Source organism: Suillus bovinus (assembly GCF_016758785.1).
Source record: "Suillus bovinus strain UH-Sbo-P2 chromosome Unknown EDB93scaffold_7, whole genome shotgun sequence".
NCBI lineage: Eukaryota > Fungi > Basidiomycota > Agaricomycetes > Boletales > Suillaceae > Suillus > Suillus bovinus.
Window position 1 is genome coordinate 244081 of NW_024542063.1, and position 23472 is coordinate 267552.

At 46.8% G+C, this 23472-nt stretch overlaps 7 protein-coding genes across 7 annotated transcripts; 4 read left to right on the top strand and 3 right to left on the bottom strand.

Moving 5' to 3' along the window:
- Positions 1-326: 326 nt before the first annotated feature.
- On the bottom strand, positions 327-896 carry EDB93DRAFT_1246727 (uncharacterized protein; the record flags this gene model as incomplete). The annotated part of the gene is made up of 3 exons (XM_041452491.1): positions 327-538; positions 604-693; positions 749-896. The coding sequence occupies 3 exons, from the start codon at positions 894-896 to the stop codon at positions 327-329; spliced, it is 450 nt and encodes a 149-aa protein (XP_041311395.1).
- Positions 897-2535: 1639 nt separating this feature from the next.
- Positions 2536-3857, top strand: EDB93DRAFT_1101002 (uncharacterized protein; the record flags this gene model as incomplete). Its single annotated transcript, XM_041447059.1, has 7 exons — positions 2536-2568; positions 2672-2774; positions 2822-3048; positions 3119-3169; positions 3424-3501; positions 3539-3633; positions 3737-3857. 7 exons carry the CDS (start codon positions 2536-2538, stop codon positions 3855-3857), a joined length of 708 nt encoding a protein of 235 aa, XP_041311396.1.
- Positions 3858-9160: 5303 nt separating this feature from the next.
- On the top strand, positions 9161-11353 carry EDB93DRAFT_1078510 (putative phosphatase regulatory subunit-domain-containing protein; the record flags this gene model as incomplete). Its single annotated transcript, XM_041445393.1, has 2 exons — positions 9161-11022; positions 11074-11353. The coding sequence occupies 2 exons, from the start codon at positions 9161-9163 to the stop codon at positions 11351-11353; spliced, it is 2142 nt and encodes a 713-aa protein (XP_041311397.1).
- Positions 11354-11694: 341 nt separating this feature from the next.
- On the bottom strand, positions 11695-13923 carry EDB93DRAFT_805148 (WD40-repeat-containing domain protein). Its single transcript, XM_041457546.1, has 7 exons — positions 13524-13923; positions 13406-13474; positions 13244-13348; positions 12848-13193; positions 12674-12794; positions 12475-12626; positions 11695-12428 (listed from the first exon to the last, which is right to left on the bottom strand). The coding sequence occupies exons 1-7, from the start codon at positions 13764-13766 to the stop codon at positions 11770-11772; spliced, it is 1695 nt and encodes a 564-aa protein (XP_041311398.1). The 5' UTR covers positions 13767-13923; the 3' UTR covers positions 11695-11769.
- EDB93DRAFT_1123928 (histone H3) lies at positions 13888-15427 on the top strand. The gene is made up of 6 exons (XM_041448657.1): positions 13888-14171; positions 14466-14543; positions 14610-14762; positions 14821-14875; positions 14932-14995; positions 15050-15427. Exons 1-6 carry the CDS (start codon positions 14157-14159, stop codon positions 15099-15101), a joined length of 417 nt encoding a protein of 138 aa, XP_041311399.1. The 5' UTR covers positions 13888-14156; the 3' UTR covers positions 15102-15427.
- Positions 15428-15953: 526 nt separating this feature from the next.
- EDB93DRAFT_805130 (uncharacterized protein) lies at positions 15954-17243 on the top strand. Its single transcript, XM_041457545.1, has 4 exons — positions 15954-16094; positions 16152-16277; positions 16331-16898; positions 16955-17243. The coding sequence occupies exons 2-4, from the start codon at positions 16240-16242 to the stop codon at positions 17042-17044; spliced, it is 696 nt and encodes a 231-aa protein (XP_041311400.1). The 5' UTR covers positions 15954-16094; positions 16152-16239; the 3' UTR covers positions 17045-17243.
- Positions 17244-18785: 1542 nt separating this feature from the next.
- Positions 18786-20189, bottom strand: EDB93DRAFT_1246732 (uncharacterized protein; the record flags this gene model as incomplete). The annotated part of the gene is made up of 6 exons (XM_041452492.1): positions 18786-19119; positions 19168-19268; positions 19327-19477; positions 19530-19731; positions 19782-19949; positions 20006-20189. The coding sequence occupies 6 exons, from the start codon at positions 20187-20189 to the stop codon at positions 18786-18788; spliced, it is 1140 nt and encodes a 379-aa protein (XP_041311401.1).
- Positions 20190-23472: the final 3283 nt, after the last annotated feature.

Below are 23472 nucleotides of genomic sequence, written 5' to 3' on the forward strand. Positions count from 1 at the left end.
TAGAGGAAAGGAAGCATATTAGTGGATGATAACTCATACTACCAGAAAGGGAACTGGTCAAAGGGTGATACTAGAAAAGGAAGGCACGTTTGAGGTGAGTCATGGGCGAACTGGAATGTGCAAATGGAACATGAGTCGGAGAACAGAAACAGGAAGTGAAACAAGCAGGGGCACGATCGTGCAGCTGCAGAGCTAAGTATAAGTACAATGTGCGACTGCGCACCAAGTCATAGATCAAAGAAGGAAACAGGGCAAAGGGGATGCAGTGTGCATCGCATCATAGGTTACTGTCCGGACGGTAAGGGTAAGGGGGACTGTCCACAGGATCAGTCAACGGGTGGAACGGAGCATGGGTATGCTTCATCAGAGAAAGGGTCTGGCCAAATATACTGGCTCTGCTGGAGTGACAGGTAGAGGGCGAAGGGGAATGCGAGGATGACGAGGATAACAAGAGCAAGGTCGGGGTAAGGGTGTGATGCAAGGGCAGAGACGAGGAGGATGAGGAGAAAAATGGTAGGGGCCCAAGCATCTAGGTGTTCTTGTAACAATAGATGAATGAGTGAAATAGATGTCATAGTATATGACACAAAGGGCAAAACTTACCTTGTGTCTGATTTGGAAGCAGGATGTTTGGATCTGCAGCTGTGACATTGATAGTCCTGCATCTAGAACCATCAGGATTATTTACTGCAGCTATATTCTGAATCAGATGGGAAGGTGATAAGAGCAACTCAAATTAAAAATGCACCTTTTCGCTGCCTGATCGATTCCGCGACACATTCATCATGCACCCGCATTTGCATGTTCCTCTTGCAGGCCTTTCGGTGCGTGGCCCAACCACGTGGTTTAATATTCTGTTCGCACAGATTGCAGAACTTCACCCGGTCAGAGCCCATGATGTTGACAGATATATATATAAGGTATTTACAGAGTTGATGTAAGCAAAGAGATCGAGGAATACAGATGGTGAGAGTGCAAATATGAGGAACAACCACCTTACAATAGCTTACAATTGCCTGACAATGCATTGAAACTCAGCGAATGATCTTACATCATCATGCCAATGGCAATTTCAACGACATCTCAACAACCGAGCATTGAAATAGGTTTCGCAAATTTCCGACAACAATTATGTAAAAACAACGGCAATTTCCGCAAAAGATGTACTCATCATCCCCAAATAGACCAATCATGACTCGGACATTACTGTTCACGCGCCCTACCGTTTTCACTATTTTTCCCCTTGCTTCTCTTCCCGAGCTGGCCTTCTGTAGGTGAGCCTGCTCGGTAGCCTTTTGTACCCATACTCCGACTTGGTTATACACCTCCGAACCATCCGAGTCTTCAGCCGTCATCTCCCTCTCCCACTTGCTCACATGCCCTCTATCGCTTATTGAAAGACACTTTGGGTCAGAACCGCTGCAAGCCCATCTTCAACAGGATTCTCTCTCCACACTGAGTGGCACATTGCAAGGCTCTGCTTTAGACGTAGTAAGTTTTTTGTTTGTCGTTCATGTACATATACTAACATGCGGTGTCCCTGCCATCATTGTACATGCTATTGGTAAAATGTGGAGCTTCATTGTGCCCTCTCTAGTCATGTTGCCTTTCCTATCCCTTTGCTTTCCCAACCTAATTCTCTGTTCATAGTCCTCGCTCATACATTTTATACGATTGTGAAGAAAAGGTACGAATGAGTTTCTCAATCGCATGGTTTTAATTACGAAGTTCGAACTATTAATTGCTATCTCCTGTTTAAGTCCGCGTTATATTATTATTGCATCTCATATGCGTTTCGCCACGTTTATATTTATCTTCCGATTTGCGGGGCTGAGTCGGACAAGCTATGATATTGCTTGACTAGCATCACTGCTCTCCACTCAGAAACAGCTATGTCGAGGCTCCAAGAACGCTCAGTCAACATTTCAACTTATGTAACTACTGATTCGCTCATCATCCATCCTGCTAGATCACTACGACTCGCTGGCTCTGTTTAACTTGGACTTGAATATCAACAACTTGGCAGGTTTCAGGCGTTCATACGGATTTACGATGAAACGGGATTAATCAACAGAGCCGCGTCCCTTGTTGATATAAAACTTTCTCCCAGTATAAGTTCTCGGCTAATAAGAACAAGTATAAAACCAGAGCGGTCGAGTAGAGACGAACACATCTTGTTGCAGTGAGTAGCCCTCTTGCGCTATATCATGCGCATTTCATTGAACCGACACATAATAACTCTTTCAAGATTTTTCATAGAAATTTCGCGCACATTTGCACTAGCAGACTTTTGTCGGTGCGTCATTTCCTCACACGTTTTCATTACACTCTGATGCGTAGTCATACTAGATACCATGAAGCTCGTTGAAATCGTTTATTTCGCAATCCTTGCCGCTTCCAGTGCCGCTGCCAGTGGCACTAGGGTGAGGGCAGTAGCAGCTCCAGCTATAAATACGCACTGCCCAAGCCCGTTCCAGTGTGTTTCTCAAACGCAACCGAACTGCCCACCGAACTCATTCGCTTGGCAATGGAGCAATGAGTGCTGGGTGTGCTGTACCACTGGAAGAAGTTAGTTGAACCTCTCGGTCATTTTTGCTCTCATTACAAATAAAATGTGTGTCGTATATCGTTTTTCAAAAGATCGAGTACTTAACACATGCAAGATCCCTAGGTGGACCACAAACAGAGAACTAAGGATGCGAACCTGGAGAGAGAAATTTTGAAGGGCAAACCTCGGAGGACAGCGGTGCCGACTAGAATGATCTTGGAGATTGGTTTGTGGTCTCCATGGACAGTGGCAGAGCTTGACTGGTTAACCTAGCCTGTCCGCTGGTATCGTTGGAGACTTTAAACCTATCATTGCAAAGTAACTATGACAGTAGCAGTGAAGCTGCATCTATGTTTGGACCCGTCTTGAGACGTACACCACGCACACCATACTCATGTTCAGAAGCGGACGTCGAATTAGTAAGAAAAGGTACAAACGGATGTGAGAGCGGTAGTTCTCTCTCGCGGATCTGTGGCAATGACGTTCCTGACGGAAACGGCGTATGTGGACTTCACAAGTTGACACCGTGCGAGGCTGACGTGCTAGTTTTTTTCTTTTTTTTTGCTTCAGAGTTGGTCCATTGGGGTCATAGACCCGGCCTATGTTGGACATTGTCTCGTCGTAAGCTTCCTCTTCTTGTCCATTATGGCTTCGGATCAATGCATGACCATTGGCCATCTCTAAGTGCAGCGCAAGGATAGTGGTCAAGCAAGACCTTCAACTTGAAGCTGCCAAAATCTCAATTTATGCTTCATCGAAGAATCTTATCTGCGTTATATATTCAATCTTTGTGGAAAACAGTACAGAACACACATTCTACTCGTATTCGAGAAAAATATGACCGATTTGACTTAGGTCCAACTAATTTCATGCAGCATAGTGACAGCACGTCCAGCAAGTCTCGTCGGTATTCTGCTGGTAAGGCCACGTCCCTTTCGGGCAGTCCCAAGGTTGTGAGGTGCTTGGGACGCAATTGCGATCGCACACCAGGCCTGCTTCAAGAGAATCTGCTACCGCGACTTCAGTACCACTAGCAGCAGCGAGGATTGTAAGGTAAACGATTTCAACGAGCTTCATGGTATCTGGTAAGTATGACTATGACTATGCTTCAGTCTATGATACTACCATGCTAGGAAATCACACACTCACGAAAGTTCAATTGTATAGCGTGCTGTACAGTGTGTAAAGTTGCTATGACAAGGTCTTCGAAGAAACTATTATGTCTTGGTTCAATGGAATGCGTGGTGTGGCACAAGAGGGCTACTCACCGCAACAGAAGGCGGTCGTTTCCGAGGTCTTTTTGACATAATAGCGTAGACTTTATACACATGTTGTTCTCTTCAGGGTTGAAACTATACTCGGAGAAAATTTTACACCAAGCACAAACACATAGCCTATCACCTTGACAATGCGCACCCGAGGCGCACCAAGCATTTGCTCCGCAAGATCAAGAATAAAGTCTGGCGACGCTACTTCCCCGAGTTCGCTTTTTGGTCAATTGCCTGATCGCAATTACTTGGCTCGCACTCTGGCCGGAAGCACCATACCATCTGTATAAATGGTTGTTGTGTCAGTATACTCACATTGGACAATAGCAGCATGATAGCACAGCGATGAGAAAAGCCAAGGAGTGTGCTGTGTTCAAGGCTGCAACTTGAACCATCGACATGGCTCCCAAAATACTCCAACGCAAACGATGTGCTCACTCGTCGGAAGATGGATCTTGCTCAGCAAGTTGGCTGCGACCTGGTAAGTATGATATGGAATACAGGTCTAGTAGCCTAACTTGGCATCATGACGAGCGGGGTACGCGTCTGCCCAGGTACACCAGGAGCATTTTAAACGTGGGCGGGGACGTTGTTACCGAAAATAGCATTGGCGGGGAGAGAAGTGGCTCTTGAGCGTGCAGAATGGAACCACTGAATAAGGTCGGACATAAGCGAACGAGATATTCATAGCATGGTCTCAACGTAGAGAAAATACCTGAGGTAACGATATCTTGCCTATTTGATCATGGTCGTTAAAGCTCAAAAGATGAGAAGGGAATATTGATACCATAACGCAAACTAGGTGCTCAGAAAAACGGGAGTCGCGTGTCCTGTGAATAAATAAATATGCTACTGGTCTGCGTCTGTTGGAATCTGTGTATGAGGGACGTTATTTTGAAATCATACAGCACATGTGTTTTAGCCTTTGAGGAGAAAATGTGATTTCGACTTCGAACTGACCAGTAGAAATATTCAAAAGATCTCCGTTGAGGAAAAATACATCGTTAGATGGTTCAAGTGAAACGTCATAATGTCCGTGGGGACGGCTCGACATGGACGCGTCGGACTCCGGGAAAGGTTATTATCTCCGATTCATTTGGGACATTCGACACTGCCACTTGAGACCGCCGCATACCATGATGTTTATTGGGTCTCCGCCATCTCCTCGTCTCAGATAGCCACCTTTAAGCTTGCAGATGAGTATCATTGGATAAACAGAGTGTCTATGAACTCTCGACACCAACCTCCGAGTCGGACCATCCCTCACGAATTTCTTGTCCTTTGGGCGGGCCATATGATGGACACTGCGTACAGCATTCTACTTTGTCGTCCGCGGTTGATCTATGTGCTGTCTATGCTTACAGTTGTCAGTGCGGGTGCAGGGACCTTCGTGCCGCCTTAAGGGCCAAGTGATTTGATGGAGGTGGTAAGATGCGCTTCCCTTTCCTCTACTTTCGGCAATTCAGCTATCCCTGAAGACTCCCCTGTTCGCCTCGAGCTCATATGCGGCCCCGTTCCCCGGGATTCCCTAGGGTCCATGCGATAATATGCCAGGACTGAGTATCAATCTCCGAAAGATACCTCATCATCTCTACGCGATAGTTGCAGGGTCGCTGGCCTACTAACGCCGTAGGCGAACTACACGGATTACATTATAAGGGGGCAACGGGTGAGTGAGAAAATCGACGTAATATATCGACTGATTACACATCGGGATCATCGACGAAAATCTTTCCAACTTTGTCGCTGTGCGGGCAAGGTCATTGCGGATTTGAATGATGAGAGACTAGAGATTCGAGCTAGTGTTCTGTGGTGATAAAGAAGAGAACCGTCAATGCTTACCCAAAGGTCATGATACGATGGTCGCAACTGCCATGTGACAGCAACAACAGTTCTTCCAAATCGATCAGAATCGTGTAATCCTCGGAGATATCATTCGAGACCTCCTACTCCGAAGATTCCAAATCACCTCACAACAGAAAACGGGTTTCCTCGCTGTCGTCATTGCTTTGAAAGCCTGATCTGTGTTTGTCAGTGCGCGCGTGGTCACGCGTCAAGCTTGCGACTGGAATATCGAATGCTGCGGTAACTCGGTTTGTGACGATCCAAACGTGAGTATGAGTATGAGCAGGCTGCTTCGCAACCAGGATTGAACTACATGACTCACACCTGCCCGCATCAGGGTGGAAGTTTGACCTGCCAGAATGAATCCAGTTGAAGATTGAGCCTGCAGCCCGAAGGGCACGCCGCGACAGTGAGTCCTGTTTTTTTTCCTCTTTCGCTTTGGTATCATGGTTGATGATGCAATGCCTTGATCGGAACTAATTAGCACAGTTGCATTTGCCAAAATAAAATCGTGCTACTCGAGCAATTGAATGTGAATTGCTTGCATTAATCTAAAAATGACCGGCTGTAGGTAACTGTTGAAGAGATGAGCTACTAGTTTTCACACCGCGCGCCAAAGTTGTAGTGAAAGTATAGTTAGCAGAGAAAGGAGCGGCTGAGCTCAGGTGAATGTGGTTGGTTTGGTTGATTAGTTAGGTAGGTTGGTATAACAAACCAACCAACCAACCAATCAACCAACCAATCAACCAAACCAAAAGGCTCGGACGCGATGTAACGGGCGCGAGACGAGACGAGAAAGACGAGCAACGAGAGAATGACTGAGAGGCTAGATACTGGGGTTGATTCGACGAAGAAAATGATACAAAGCCGAGCACATATAAGTACTTGCTATGACAATGTAAGGTGAAACCGTAAACAGTAAGAGTGTCAATGTGAGACAACGAGTCCGAGCGAGCTGGTCCACGCATGACGGATTACACCGGCGCAATGTAGTGCCCGTGGACTACGTACAATGACCGTGACACGGTTGCTTTCGCGGGATAAATGATTTTAGATTGGCTGGATTATCAAATCCGGTCCGGAATTATCACAGATTATGCATCTACAACGTTAGGATCATAGTTTGAACTCTTGTGAATAGGGAACAAGGTTACCTCTTAATGGTCCCATAAGCATGACGACCTAGCGATTAATTTCATCTATTTTTGTCGCAGCCAGTAATCACAGAAGTGGTCCTTGAACTTGAGTGAATGACCTGACATTCAAGAAATGTGCAAATGAATGTGGTCCGAGTTCTGCTTCACTGGTTTTTCCCTGGGAAAAGAACGCAGACTCGGTCATCGTTCGAGTCACTTATCATAGATAGTCTTCAAAAGTTGAACGAAAAGCCATAAAATTGCGGTAAAGTCGACCGCCGAGTTTGAAGACCTCGCAGACGCATTGATGAAGCCTTATTGATCAGACCCTAGATCATAACGCCTTCCAAGATCACGAACTTGCGTCATTATGAGACAGGGTCGGTAAAATCGCCGACCGTCGATTTCGAGACTGGAAATTCTGGGCGAATCATTTGGTTGGAAACCATCCCGACAAGCAAAAGGATACTCCGAAGATGATCCATGGCGGGTCCCTTGATCTGCACCACGAGTACGAATGACCCTTGACGTCGGTATGATTTCATCGACCTTGATGGTGCACCTGATTCGATAACCTTCGGGACTTCTGCACCCATAGGTATAATGAGAATCTTTGAATGGGAAAGAAGCTTGACCGGGCACCGACAAAATACTTACCTTCGACAGCATGGTCGTTGCTTTGCGAACGTGGTTGAGAAGATCATGGAGAAAAAGGAAAGTGCACGCCTATCTCTGAATGACTCCACGAAAGGCAGAGCATCGAGGGTATTGACGTGTTAGTCCAAGATGTGGTATACATATAACAGAAGGCTTCCAGGTGACACGCTAAGTGGAGCAGCCCTAAATTTAGATTCGGTAGTGCCACGATTGCAAGATCAGAAAAGTTGGTACGTACTCGGAAGCTTATTTGGTGGAAAACTTTGTGTGGCAGGAAGCGTTTGAAAGGGGTTCGAATGGATCAGAGGATTGACACGGCAAACGAGCCACCCAGACCCCGCAAATCTGTAGGATAGGCGAGGCTTGAGAATCAACCACAGCGCTGGGTTAGTTACCGAATGAATGTCCGCGATACTTTAGCATTGGCTGACTTGCCGTTTGAGGTAGTTCCCAAACCCCCACTGATCAGTTGTGTGGGGCCGCGAAGTTCTGAAACGTCGCGTTTAATGCTGTATACGACGCGTGGATCTGCGAAAATACGACTCTAGGAAATCGACCAGCATGATATGGAAATTTTGCTGTCTGCTGGTGGAAGATGTACTGACCAACATGAAGACCAGCTAGATTGAGACGCATAGAGGCTTTTGAAATGGGGGGAAATGGCATAACATTCGTGTCTGCTTATCTCGGCAGATAAGTATGCTGAGAATTACATAGTAATGTTCCTTGTTCCGTTTACTAGGGCCGCGCGTACTTATTATTGGGTGAAGTTGGAGCGGAAATCGTGGCGGAAAGAGACCGCACGCATCATGATTGGGTATTGAGAGACGCCATCTTGACAGAGAATATCACGGTGTCAGTGGACAGCGAAAAGTTTGATAGGTCATTCCGCGGAAGGAACTGTCGACTAAAGTTGCTATCTTACTACACCTCTGGCAACGTTCGCTGTTACTCGCCTTTGGGTCCCAGAGTCGAGGATAGTCAAGTCGTGGTCCCAGAGTCAATTCGTATTCATTGACCTAGGCGGTGATTCACAGAAGATAGAAGGATCTGAGTTCAACGGCGACCAAAAGATAACAGTGGAGAGAGGAGGACCTTATCTTTCACACGTGTGTTCTCAATTCCGTAAGGTTGCCAGTTCTCTCAAATTTTCATCATATATAATCCTATCGCCATGACACAAAACATGAACAATTCGCCCTCTCAGTTCTCTCTTCCGTCTACACCAGGACTTGACATAGTCAGTATTGAACATTTGACTCAAATATATGATCGGACTCACCTGCCCAGTCTCGCCTTAGACTATAGAATTCAGTCACCGACAGACAACATTCTGTTGTGTTCAAACCCAGTTTCACCTATATTTACACCCTAATCACTGCTGCCAGTGACGTCAGTTTCCGTGGGGGCAAACTCATTTTATTCCTGACCTCATGTCTCAGTCCATCTAAATCCCTGCGCAGACACCAGACAGCGTATCTTGTTCAAACAAAGCAAGTTTCCATGTTCATATCACCGCAATATAGCCTAACTTTTCGAGACAGGCCTTTGATTGAATATTTTTTGTCTCGCTCACCATGGCTTGCGAAATGTCTCAGCCAAGGATTAGCACCGATCCACAGAATGGCAGTCATGCAGGCCATATTTCGCCTCAGACTCTGCAACGAATGTCGCTTTTAGGTCACGGTCCATGGTCCGAGTCCGCCATGTCGGATTTTTTCGATGCAGGTGGTCTTCACAACGACAAGAACCTCATCAATCCAACCATACATCAATCATCCATACGCTTCCCTTCCACTGATACTGATCATTCCGACTCGTCCACCTCTTCCGCACCTTCTGACGAGTCGCATATCGTTATATCGCGCTCTCGACGAGTCCGTGGGCAGAATTCCAATCCGTCATCTCCCACACCATTGTCTATCAAGGCTAGGCACCACCCAAGTCCTCGCACGCACCAAGCGGACAAAAGGGGTGTTCAGCCCCCGGAGCTTAGTGATGCATCTGATGTTGACACGGTGCGCTTGACGCAGGCACCATTCGACAATGCTAGTAGCGTAAAGCCCAACCCGTTTAGGGCGCAGGCTCGTCAATTTTCTTCGGAAATGCGCTCCAGCTCTCTTCCCCAATTCAACTCATCTCACCCCGATAGTTCGAATCTATCCCCCCAGACCCGATCTATTCGAAATAAGTCTGGCCAGCCTATCAAGCCATCGCTCAAGCACGCCAAACTTCCCAACCTGTCAATTCCAACGGGCGGCGCGATCGTGCAGAGCGAACCCACGACGCCTACCCTTTCGAAGGCGGTACACTTCGACGCCAAACTTGAACATGTCAAACTGTTTCTCTCAAAGCAAAAACCTCTCGCAGTATCGCGAGATCGTGACCTAACCACCGATACCAGCGGTACGGAGAGTGATCTACCCTCAATCATCCGTGGTCCACCGGATGGCTTCGCCGAGAAACAGATTGAGCTTCAGATTCGCAACATGCCGTCCATCCCGCCAAAAGATGCAGACGTGATATTACAAGGACTCACTTTATCCCAATGCGATAAGACCATCACCGGACAAATCCGAGTGCGAAATATTGCATTCGAGAAATGGGTGGCTGCTCGGTTCACTTTGGATCTGTGGCAGACGACGAGCGAAGTTACCGCTCATTATGTGGAGTCCGTGAACGATGGCACGTTTGACATTTTTATGTTCACGATAAGGTTGCATGACATGTGGGCGCGTATCGAGGAAAAGACGATGTTTATTGCCTTGCGCTATACTACCGCAGGCATGCAGCTCTGGGACAACAACCACGGTGCCAACTACATGCTCAAGTTCATCGGGAAGCTTGTGCCGCGCAAGACACCCGTTATCGCCCGGTCTCCCATGGGGGCTTCGGCTTTCAAAGTTGAGTCGGCAAGAGTGGATATGGATCCTTCTCAGGCGTCCCCTTCGCCGCGCTCTTCCGCGGCGTTGACACCAGAAACGCCTCTGTCAGCGAGGTATCATTCAGGCTCTGCGCTTAACGTTGCTCAAGATGGAGACCTTCCTCCCCTATCTTTCCCACCTATACGGACCTCTACGTATCCCACAGAGCTCTCCAGTGCTTGGTCGAAGCATGCTGCTTATCGCACCGATAAGACACTGCCACGTCATACTCGATCCGTTACTATAGCATCATCTAGGGATCTAGAAAAGCACGAGCAAGCGCACATTGCACAGTCGGAATCTTTAAACCTCGATCCCCCCTTGTCACGTGCAGCACGCGAACGCAACCATCATCGTGGCTATCTAGACAGATCAATGGGTGGCACAGCGCGTAAAACCCTTCCAGGTCCTGCTCTTTTGAGTCCCTTTGAGGAGCAGACTCCTACTCGCAGTAGTGATCCGCAAGGACAACCATCGCTCTTTAGCAGGTTTACTGCTCACAATATGGCTCGGATGAATAGCGCAAGCTCCACTGCTTCTACGAGCTCCCTAACTACTCCGCTTACGTCTCCGGGGCCCAGTACGCCCTCTTCCGACGACGACAAGCCCTCTCTCAATGATAGCTATAGCCAATTCCTCAACCGGTAGGTCCAAGTACTTAGTACCCCAAACTCAAGACTAAAGCCCTGTCACAGGTTCTGCTTCTTCACTGGTTCTGGCTCGCTGACAGACTATTCTTCTGATTCGATCACCCGTTCGCACTCCGCATCCAGTGTAGAAGCGTTATTGTGCTCTTCGCCTCCTCATGATTTCTCTTCTTCCTTGCGCGATCATGCTTTCAATGGCCTCCGCACTTGTAGCTTGGATAGCGTCTCTACTTGTCAGAGTGGCTCGACTACCCCGCACGCGAATCCAATGCTCGATTGCCCCACGCCAGTGGTCCACTGTGAGTATCCACTCCGAGACACTGGCTAGCATCACTGACTCCTCCACAGAACTTATAATCAACCTAGACTAACGGCACTGGCTTTCATGACATCCACGACCCGACATGATGAAACGATAAGTTATCTTGTGGCAGTCATCACAACTTGTACACTATTCAAACGTTTCCTTGCACATGGCTTCCTCGCATCGTACAGGCATTTTCCTTGTTTATCTTTTCACCTATCTCATATGCTATCGTTATTGACCTTCCAGGTTTCATTTTTTGGGCGTTGTAGTGCCTCTGATATATATTGATCGACGAAGTAATCACCGTACAATAGCTATAGAACGCGTCGGGTCTGCTCTTATATTTCAATACATCTATCTTCGAGCTCTCAATTCGTGGTGAAGGAGAAACCGCAAATCATAACACGACAGATATAAACAACTTCATTTCTATGAAATCAGTATCGCCCTCTACGAGGACCATTGGGATTATACCCCCTTCCACGACCTACCCACCCACCTCTGCGGTTCCCCCAATCCTCACCTCTCGAATCAGCTGTCCACATCTCTTCCTGACCGGGAAGCGGACCACTCTGTTTCGGAGCGACGGCCGAAGGACCCCCAAAATTGTCCGATGTACTAAACCCGGGAATAAAGTCATCCGAACCCACCGGATCATCGCCCGAAAATGGCGCGCGTTGGGTATAACCATTATCTCCCAAGCCAACCGCCGTATCCTCGTCCTTGCCCCACCACTTATTCGTGCCACCATAGCTGAACCCAGGGACCATCGCGTCGTCCTCGTCGTCCTGTCCGCTCATGTCTATAATTTCTGGGGGCTTCTCGCCACCGCCGGAGAACACTGATGTTGCGTCTCCAGGGCGCTCGCGCGACCAGAAACGCGTGGTGTGGTCATTTGATGCGGTCACGAAGAGATGGCCCATGGGGTGGAAGGCCATCGACCAGATGTTGGAATCATGCGCCTGTGATAGCGTAGCGCGGGGCTGTGTTATGGATTGCAAGTTCGTGGGTTCTGGGCCGCCGAGGTCCCAGTGCAGCACAGCGCCCTCGGAGCCGCCAGACACGAGTATCGGATGCACGGGGTGCCATGTCACGGCTGTGAATTGTCAATGTGCGGTCCAGTGAAAGTAGGCAAAACTTACAGCAAACTTCTTTTTTGTGACCTTTGAGAACGCGGAATTCCTTCATGGCGCGGATATCGAAGACACGGACCGTTTGATCACGAGAGGCGCTTGCTACAAGGTTGCCGTTTGGAGACCATGCCAGGCCTTGTATTGTATTTTTGTGCTGATGCCTATGTCACTCGTTAATGATGGCAACAAAAGGCTTCAGTGCACTTACAATGTTGAAAGAACCGTCCCAGTTCTTGGGTCCCAGAATTTTATTTGGTTATCCTTGCTTCCAGATACTAGAAGACCTTTGCTAGGATGCCACTCGACACACTTCACATCCCATCCATGTCCTAGCAATAAAGTCAACGGACCAAATTACGAAATGATGGACGAGACTCCATACCTGTAAGAACACTTTCTTCTCGACTCTCTTCGAACGACCATATTCGGATAGTTGAATCATCGCTCGCCGTTGCAAAGCGGCGATCATCCGGGCTAAAACTCAAGCCTCGAATGGCCTCACGATGGCCGGCCCACGCGGTCAAATTATTCATATTCGGTTGGAAATACTTGATAATTCCATTCTGGTCTGCAGAAGCTAGGAATGAGCCAGAGTGTGTGAATTGGAAGGCGCGGACGGCGGAGTCGTGGGCTTGGAGAATCGTCTCGAAATTAAATGTGAGACCATTCCAAAGGGTAAATTCTCCGCTTGTTGACCCTGTCAGTACTCGTCTTCCTTCTGGAGTCCACTAAATTGATGCTTGAGATATTTGAAAGAAATGTTAAAATTGGTACGGACTGTGACGACATTGACTGGACAGCGAATCTTGTTAGTCGAGGTGTGAATAAATTTGGTACACAGGGATGTCGAAGTGTTTCCAGGATATGCAATTGGTGGGAGCAACTGTACACAAGGAAGATTTCTTCAGCAGCTACGCGGCAAGAAAAGGAAAGCTCGCACGTCAATAATGAAAGGAGGAGCAGGTCTCATAGAGCGAACATATGTCGAATTAGGTCGGTGTTTGCGTAGCTACACTGGATTAGACTTAAAATGGCGTAGTGATCAAGTTGCTACATACAAGATTCCACCTGCCCATACCCGCGTTAAAATCAACAGTCCGCCGAGGTCTTGTCTTCTTCACGGCTTTCCCATCTTGCAACTGTCTTGCTGCAGCCATTTCTTGCTCAAGAATTCTAGCATCATCCATAGGAGGTGGTTGAGGATCAGAGAGATACCGTTTGGGTGTCCATTCTAGATGAGGATGTGAAGGTGGACGCGAAATTGAGCTCGAAGGTAACAGCAATGGTATTGATGTATCCATGCTCAGCACCAAATTGAATCCTGGCGCAATGTTCGCGTGAATGGGAGACCTAGGCTATGTAGTAACGCGAAGCTATGTCAAAGACTCAAAGTGACTCTGATTGACTTGCACTTTGCATGCGCGCTTGTTTACATCTGTTTGCTACGTATGACGACAGGTTCCTTTATTGATTCCGCCCCTGCCATGAGACTATCGCAGCGAAGTGCGCACTGACCACAGGCACTGCAAAGCAGAGTCAGAAATGCCAGCAAAAAAATCTTCCAGATGGCTTAAGGAGAGGGGATGTGTTGGTATATTTTCTCCCACTCTCTTTCCTCCCAACCACCATCATCTCGGTGATCTTCGAGTTCAAATCACAAATTTTAAGCTACAAACACCGCAAACTATCAGATGGCTCGTACTAAGGTGTGTAGATGCTATTTCACTCTATCGTATATAATTCCGTGAGGGTTGGGGGACATGCTTGTCGTCCTGCGTGAGGGGAACATGAGAAGGAGGTGTTTCCAAGTGCCGGGTGCTGTGGCGCAAGACCTGTGTTTGGTGATTTTCTTTCGCAAAGAAGGCACCACGGAGGTTTGAAACCACGCATTCTGTTCTTTCCGCATCTTCCAACCTCCGGAACACCCTCTCATCCCCCCGATGGAACTTCTAATGTCGAAACATATGTTTCTAACGACTTTCCTTTTTTGGTAATTTCAGCAAACTGCCCGCAAGTCGACAGGAGGCAAGGCTCCTCGCAAACAACTCGCTACCAAGCAGACTAGAAAGAGTATTGCGGTTAGTATTTACTATTATATATACTGTGAACTTTCATTAACGTCACCTTGCTCCTCGTCGTCGTAGGCCGCCGCCACTGGAGGTGTGAAAAAGCCTCATCGTTTCAGGCCTGGCACAGTCGCCCTCCGTGAAATCAGGCGGTACCAGAAGTCCACCGAGCTGCTCATCCGCAAGCTCCCCTTCCAAAGGCTCGTGCGCGAGATTGCCCAGGATTTCAAGGTATATTTATATTTCCCTTGCATACAATACAAGTGCTGACATCGCTAACCACCTTCAGACGGACCTTCGCTTCCAGTCGTCCGCTGTTCTTGCCCTGCAAGAAGCTAGCGAGGGTAAGTCGATCCATCTTTGGACTGTCACTCACGCTCATTCATATTTATTTGTGCAGCTTATCTGGTCTCTCTCTTTGAGGACACCAATCTGGCTGCCATTCACGCCAAGAGGGTCACCATGTAAGCTTCCTTTTCCAGGTTACTAGTAGTTTGATTGCTAACACCTTTTCGTAGTCAACCCAAGGATCTCGCTCTCGCTCGCCGTCTCCGGGGCGAACGTTCCTAATCTACCAATCACTCCACTGAGTGATAATTTTATTTCATATCACGCATTTCGTACATGTGCTTGTATCCATCACTCGTGCTTCGGTTAAACGCATGTGCTCGTACTAAGTATAGGATCTCTATATCTAGTACTATATGTCTCATTACTTATGAATGTATTCCAAGACTTGAAATCAGTTCTCGGTACTCTTACTAGCAATCGTTACTATAAATCTGTTGCCTTTATGTCATATTATTTCTTGCTATATCCTCGCACTTTACCATGATGGGTGAGTCTAAAAGAACAACTCAAGCCACGCTGTGCGGTATCTTTACGTCTGGGCACTATCTACTATTGTAGCGGCGCGTGCGCCAATACCCGACTCGGCCGACCGACACCATTACTAATGAATATTGGTTTCCCTTTCTTTGTTGACACCGTAATACTCGGCTTCGTTTAACAATACCATTCGAATACTGGCCACGATTTGTTTATAAAGCCGTGGACGCGCCCGAAAGTCTAGATGGAATGCGAATGAGATGATCAGTTCTCGCGCTTGCAGATTTTCTTGTAGGTGCCTGGACGTTTTCATCTGACATAACACTCTCTCCGTAGAGTCGGGGAATATGGTTTGTGTAGTACCACGTTACGAGCACGACTCCGAAGCCAGTGCCGACGGTAACGGTACCTAGAGACGTGACTCGTGGGCTCTACTTTCTCCAGAGACCACAAAGAGGATCTTCGCTTCTTCTTTTCTATGTTCTCTAATTCGGATCACGTTGCCGTATTACTGCAAGACGAATGGTGAGTACTCGAACACTTTGTATAATATATCAAAGTATAATATTATATTAAGGGAATCTCGTCGTCACCATCGCCTTCCTGATATCCGACCACCTCCTGCACAGGACTCTTTCAATATTAATCCACTTTCAGAATCAAGATCTCAGGAAACAGCTTTAACTCCAAATTTAACACTCAAAGACCCCAGCTTAGATCAGTGGTGAGCGCTGTGTTAGTTCTTTATATACTTCTATGGCCGTGCCAAGTTAGATGTTGATTTGATGCCAGGTTTCCTTCGCCACTGCATAAATCAGAGCCAGGCCCTTCCCAACACCTTTCATCATCGCCCACTTATCTAGTTCTTCCTCCTCTCCAAATGCCCCACCACGTTGACTCAATCTCAATGCCGTCCTCGTACGTCCTCGTCACTTCCTTTCACTTCCATTTATCTCACCTTTTATCACTAGCCATCGTCGCGACCATGATTATGACTATGATGATTCATATAGGAGACCATCTCCTCCGTCAAATGCAAATGTATACCATTCGCCTTCACTATCCGTTTCATCATTAGACCGTTCATCCGTATCTTCCCCGGCGCCACACCGATCACCCGCTGACCGTTCGGTTGATTCACACTCAACGTACTCTGATGCCTATTATTCTCAAGATCAGATGGCTCAGCAGTCTAGACCCTACCCCCACGACCCAGTCCAAGACTCGGGAAAGGTCTCCCACAGTCATTCTTATACCCCTCGCCCTCATCCTGAGCACAGATACTCGCATGACTCAGGCTCTCACCCATATCATGTGTCCTCCTATACAAGCCCCGCATTGGCTCACAGTGCTGCGAGCAGTGGACGTGATAATCCACAGCTTTCGGATCCACTTCCGGGTCAAAGTCACCATGCCACAATTGAATACACGGACAATGTTGCTACGAAATTAAGTGACCGTGTCCGCAGAAGGTGTTTCAATTGCTGTACCACAGGCTCACTGTCGTGGCGCCGTTGTAAGTTAAATCCTGGAAAAGTTGTAAGTTTGCCTGTGCGCGTTGATCGGTACGAGAGCTAAATTCCGTTCTGTCACAGCTGTGCAATAAGTGTGGCTTGCTTCAGCGCACTCTCTTGCCACCGCAACGCTACCGAACCTCAAAGAAATACTCGGGTAATTTTAATTAATATCGTTGCCGGCACCGCTGACCTGTGGGATCCTCGGGACCTGGTCCCAAACAGAACGTCATTTTTAAAATTCAGCCTGGGAATTTCCGGCTGGTTACCTCTGCGTGTCGGGCAAATGTATGGTTGCCGAACGGACCCAAACGTTGATAGGTCGGGTCGTACTTCTAACCTGAAATACACTTCAAGGACTACGTTTTCGCATGTTGGACTCCCAGGCCTGCTGACTAAATACGTGTCTGGTTCAAACACTCCATCAATATTATACACAATGCCAGTGCGAGACGTGACTCAGGCTGCCGCAACGCTGCCAAACATACAAGTCTAACAGGAGATACTCAATTAATTCCGTTGTCGGCACCGCTAACCTGTCGGATCCTAATAAACGGGAGCCTAAACCTTCAATCCCAGGATAGGTTGAATTCAGCGAGGACGTTTGTTCCAGGTCCCAAACAAACGTCATTTTTAGAATTTAGCCTGGTAATTCCAGGCTCGTTGCGGCGTGTCGGGCAGATGTATGGTTGCCGAACGTACCACAACTGCAACCACCTCGCCGCATAATTCAAAATCAGAACACGGTGAGTATGGTAATTTTCTCGGAGTACCTTTTCCAGATACGACATCTCCTCTTTGAGATTCTCAAAAGAGATGATGCAGTGTAAATGGGAAAGGGAAATAATTGATGTTGAGACGTCTTGAAAGTCGAAGTTGGGAAACTATGTAGTAAAGGTATAAGGAATAAATAATGGATTCAAGATGCTCACGATGCGATTGGAAACCATGGCTTGAAGCAATTTTTCCGTTTCAGATACTGCATGCATACCTGGATCTTGTCGAGTGTTGTCGAAAGTTGGAGTAGGAAGCTGTACGCACGACATAGGTGAGTTTGTATTGGGTCCATCGTGCGCGTACATACTTATATTTTTATCTTCGAGCCCAACTATATCACACTAACAGTGAGACTGCGCTTTGAACTTGTTCTCGTATCATCGCACATCTACAATTGCACTAGAGGGGAAATGCATTGTTTGTGATATGGGATCAGGTAATTTTGAAGGCCATGGTAGGAAGACGCTGATTTTTATGGTGTTCTGTGATATTCCTATTGCGTGGATGTGCCTTTCAACAGATCATGGCACATGTAGAAGGCCAGCATATTGCCAGCAAGGTCTATTGGGAATTATGACCATTTGCATTTCCAAACAGCTGTTGACTCAGTCAGACTCGTAACTATTCTGTCTTATTTTGAGAGGGTCGATCTCGGAGAGATTTGGCTGGGGAATCACGGACATAAAATAATACCATTTCCCCCCAGGTGTTGCACTATCATCAGCAAGACGTGTGCGTTCGCTCCGATGCCGGTAACGGTACCTAGAGACGTGACTCATGGGCTCTACTTTCTCCAGAGACGACAAAGAGGATCTCCACTTCCTCTTTTCCATGTTCTCTAATTCGGATCACGTTGCCGTATTACTGCAAGACGAATGGCAAGTAATCGAACACTTTGTATAATATATTAAAGTATAATATTATATTGATTGTATCTAATATATCTAAGCACGCATAACCGCCGGCATGTTGTCCACCACGTCATGCTGTGTCGTTTCACCTCTCTTTTTTTTCGCGGCTCTAACCGTTTTGTGCGTCATGCTAATAATGCAGGAACATTTAATTACAATAGACCAAAACGATTCATGATGATTAGAGCTCAAAAACACGAACACTAGGCGAGCACGAACTACATCTAGGAGTAATAACCGTTCTTTTTCCTCATACCCATACCGTATCTCGAAGAACTTGATTTAGCTTTGGGGAACCCTGGGCTTTCACCAACAGATTGGGGAGAGGGCGGTTCCTTAGAGGTTGGTTCCTCCGATGTCGGCGCATTTGCAAGCGCAAGCGCTTTAGGATGGTTTCGTAGCAGAAATTTTTGGTACAAATCAATGAGAATGTCTGCTCCATGAGGTAATTGCGAGTCAACGATCCTCTTGACCAGCGAAGGGAGGTTCTGGATTACAGGGACAGAAGTGATGTGCTGGAGTAGGACTTCTACATGCATTTGCAGGACTGCAGGATACCTGATCTTGTGTAAGCTAAGAAGGGGCCTGCTCAAGTAAACGACGAACTTGGATGTGATTGAAGAGGAAAGCTCTTGGAGAATGTTTTCTGCATTTAAACCACTGCGTATTGCATTGAAAGCTTGGTCGCGGACACTGTCAAGTCGAACCTGACCGTTGTCGAATATATCAGGGTATTTGAGGAGTACGAGGCAAGTTCACTCGAACCTTACACCCTAAACGATACATAGATTTTGGTGAGCAAGGCCACAATGTGCTAGGGTTAGGGTCCTCCACATCAGCTCTGGGCAGTCCCTGAGACTTGAGTGGGGAGAAGACAATCTTGTCCGTATACAGATATAGCAAGAGCGCTTTCCATCTGATACACATTAAAGGCCTGGCACTAACTAGTATGGTGGCTTGTGACTTACGTCCTGAATGCCGTGTCTCGCACCAGTAAGTTCCGGCAGTTGATAACGGGTAGTTCGGGTTGAATTGGGGCAGATGTGATAGACATCGCTGCTTGCAGTGGGCTGGCCGGAATGGGATTACCGGTTGTTGAGTGAATTTTGGACCCCCCATCCGCCACCACAAATAACTCATCGTCATCGCAATCTGATTCACTCATGTTTCCTTGCAAGATGTCAAGATTTACATCGCTGATCTTCTTCTGAATCACTCACCCTCGAGGACGGTGGTTTGATTAGCTTTTTCAACTTTTCCAAATTTTTCATCTTCGAGATCGCTGTCAGAAGCGTATCCATAATCATCAAGTGCCATGCCATGTTCGAACACTGAGCCACCGTCGAATTCGACAAGCGCGGCATCGGGTCCCTCTGTTCTGGACAATACTGCCAACTCTGATTATAAGCGAGTTCACCGCCCTCATGTGCGAAAAAGAGCCTACGCTGGGCAAAAAATTCGGAGCGTGCTGTCAGAAGAACGTTGTTGGCGGACAAGGCTTGGAGTCGGGAGACTTTACGTAAATGTGCTGAGCGGCCTGAAAATAGGTGGAACTTAGTATCAACGAGCTCTTGGCCAAGTATTGATTTCATCAAGAGCGCTTCAACAAGCGCTTGTTGGTTCGACATCGTGAGGTACTGGATAATTGTGGGCTTGAGTCTACAAAAAAGAGACGTTTTTATACCTATTCTGGGCGTTAATGAATGTGGGCGCACGGCACAGCTACTTGCCTTCTGTCGTACCTTCGAAGCCATGTGACGATATGATAAGGGGCCTCGAACCTATCCCTACTCAATTGGGGTAGACCCAAACAGCCAAGAATACGATTCCCTGTCAGTGTTGTTCTGAGAGAAGCAATATGTGATATACACATTTAAAATTCGCTTGTAAAGCGCATCTAGGTCCAGATATTAATCCATGTACTCACAGTGGATAGTAAAATCGATTGATTCTGAAAAGTCCATGCAGTGTAAGCATATTTGTCAGTAACTAGACTCGAGCATTGGTTACGATTCGCGAGTGCTTACCCTAATTGTTCAACGGGTTCCTTCGCACGATTGCATATAACACTACGCCGTTGTGACACAAATTTGGCCCATTTCTCGATAACGGGTTTCACGAGAAAAAGTAGCGTCAAAAAGCATACATTGCTAGCAGTCGCTCACAATCAATACAGTTTGGCACAGACCATACATTCATGTAAACTACGTACAGGCACACAAAACAAATTCCTGTTAGTGCCGCGGCACGCCGCGCGTCACATGACTGTGGGGAAAAGTCAATATCGATCGATTGGCAAAGAGACGATGATGAAAGTTGATTTATTCAGTTAACGGTTTTCTAGGCCGCCGCTCTAGTTGGAGCGTAGTGCATGACATCTATTTTTTTCAGAGCCCAGTGCGTTTCATCTTTTGTGGAGACAACAAAGACCGTACAAATGGTTTTGGGACTTACCTGAGCAGCAAAGGTGATGGAAGTTTGACAGGAACATTGGGTTGGATAAACCTTTTTATATGAGGAAGCAATCAACAAACGGACAAGGCCGAATATTTGTAATACAGACAACCCTGCCTCGAGTCACCCGCAGCTGACTTCCATTATTGTTTTGATCTCCTCGCGTGCACGACCTTGCTTCTGCAGGCGTGTCGAGTGTTGGAGTAGGGAAACTGTACGGTATGCACGACATAGGTGAGTTTGTATTAGGTTCACATCTTTATATTCGATATTCAAGCCTATCTATGTTATGCCGAAAGTGAGACTGTGCTGTGGATTGATCTGCACGCCCCTTGATGGTATTCTTCTCGTCACTGGTAACTCGTAGACTCGTGACCAGCCCGCGTCTAATGGTGTTTTGTGTAATTCCTGTTGCGTGGATGTAGATGCTGATGCCAGCAAGGTCTATTAGGAATTATGACCATTCGCATTTACAACCAGTTGTCGACTCGCCCAGAATCGTCATTATTCTGTCTTATTTTGAGAGGGTCGATCTCAGAGATTTGGCAGGGCAAGCACGAAGACTTGCCAGTGAGTGCTGAATTTTAATAGACACGTCCACAGTAGCGTTTTCGAGTCGTTTTCGTCGTTGTTGCAGGCACGCCTGAGATGGTTCCGTAAATTCAAACTCAGACATGAGAGGAAAACTGTTTTCAGCATTGAAAACAGAAATGAAAACAACAACGAAAACGATTCGAAAACGCTACTGTGAACGTCCCTAGTACTAAGTAACTACGTTTGTCTTCTGACTAGACTCTAGGGAGTTCTCTGATTCGGATCACGTTGCGGTATCACTGCAAGACGAATGGCAAGTACTCGAACACTTTGTATAATTATCATCATCACCATCGCCTTCCTGATTAGTAGATCAGCGCTCTATGACACAATGTGTGGGAAGATGATACATCAATCATAGCGCCATGATATATCTGATATGATATATATTTACTTACCTGGAGGATATATCAAGCGCAGCTACAATTCTTATGATCCTAGGTTAAATTTAGTGAGGACACAAATGTATGGCGAGAGTGTACGGTATGCACGCCATAGGTGAGTTTGTATTAGGTCCACATCTGATCTTCAAGCCTATCTGTGTTACACCAACAATGAGACTACGCTATGGATTGATCTGCATGCCCCTTGATCGTATTCTTCTCGTGTTATCGGACACCTTATCCTATTCTAACATCCTATATTCATGAAAGTTTTACACCAACTTCAATATGAAAAGAGCCATGTGGACATTTTTATTGATGCGTGTTGAACGTTGAACGTTGATCAACTCTACAACTCACTAGTAACTCGCGCATCACCGTCAATGGCCATACTGCACCGACGTGAAAGCAAAAACACAACTCACCACGCAGAGAAATAAAAAGCCCTGTCATAGATAAGTCATGTTATTGATTTCCATGAAATTCTGATACGCACACATTCATTATAAAGGCAGCCTCGATGTTTGCATTGCGAGTCATAAAAGCAAAACTTGGGAACGCATTGGGCGGCAATCGTGTAATTACTAGCGGGCATGGCAGAAATCGATGATGCCAAGGCAGTAATGACGGCGAGGACAATTGCAGAGGGGAAATGCATTGTTTGTGACTTGTGCGATATGAGACCAGGTAATTTTGAAAGGGGATAATAGGAAGACGGCCGATTTTTATGGTGTTCTGTGTAATTCCTGTTGCGTGGATGTAGATGCTAATGCCAGCATATTGCCAGCAAGGTCTATTAGCAATTATGACCATTCGCATTTCCAACCAGTTGCTGACTCGGTCAGAATCGTAACGTTAACCATTCTGTTGCCATTCTGTTGACATTTTGAGATGTTGTGATTTCTGCCGTAGGCAAACTGGTCGATCTCGGAGAGATTTGGCAGGGAGACTTGCCAGTGAGTGCTGAAATTTAACAGACATGTTCACAGTAGCGTTCTCGAGTCATTTTCATCGTTGTTTTCTGTGTTCCTGTGGAAAACGAGTTGTTTTGTTTTTGTTCGTCGCTTCTGTCCGGCATGACATTTGACACAGATCCATGGCTTCGAAGGAGTTGTTGCAGGCACACCTCGCCAGTGCGGAAGAATCTGCAATGGCTAAAGCCAGCAAGAGTCGCCGTCCTTCGAAATCCCGCACCCATTTGCTACTAGCTGCCTCACCACTGAAAACCTCATATCGTGATTTGTCATTATTCACATTCCAATGCTGAATAATCATGTTTGCTGCCAATATAGTATTAGATGGTTTGACAAGGGTGGATCACCAAACCAACCAATGAGAAAATCTGCTCTTTGCGTCGACGAATTATACTTTAAGAAATATACTTGTAACGCAAGCTCCAGATTCCGTCATACTTACCGAGTGATGCCACCTCTATCTTCGGGTAAATAACTTCGTAAGGTATGGGCAAACGTAATCTCAG

Excerpts from the sequence above, each read along its gene's own strand:
- EDB93DRAFT_805148 (XM_041457546.1), bottom strand. The coding sequence starts at position 13,766 with ATGGATACATCAATACCATTGCTGTTACCTTCGAGCTCAATTTCGCGT. Across the intron at positions 12,795-12,847 it reads AGAAGAAAGTGTTCTTACAG|GACATGGATGGGATGTGAAG; the intron begins GTATGGAGTCTC and ends CTTTATTGCTAG. Across the intron at positions 12,429-12,474 it reads TCACAAAAAAGAAGTTTGCT|CCGTGACATGGCACCCCGTG; the intron begins GTAAGTTTTGCC and ends GACAATTCACAG.
- EDB93DRAFT_1123928 (XM_041448657.1), top strand. Across the intron at positions 14,763-14,820 it reads AGATTGCCCAGGATTTCAAG|ACGGACCTTCGCTTCCAGTC; the intron begins GTATATTTATAT and ends AACCACCTTCAG. Across the intron at positions 14,876-14,931 it reads CCTGCAAGAAGCTAGCGAGG|CTTATCTGGTCTCTCTCTTT; the intron begins GTAAGTCGATCC and ends TTATTTGTGCAG.
- EDB93DRAFT_805130 (XM_041457545.1), top strand. The coding sequence starts at position 16,240 with ATGCCCCACCACGTTGACTCAATCTCAATGCCGTCCTC. Across the intron at positions 16,278-16,330 it reads TCAATCTCAATGCCGTCCTC|CCATCGTCGCGACCATGATT; the intron begins GTACGTCCTCGT and ends TTTTATCACTAG. Across the intron at positions 16,899-16,954 it reads AGTTAAATCCTGGAAAAGTT|CTGTGCAATAAGTGTGGCTT; the intron begins GTAAGTTTGCCT and ends GTTCTGTCACAG.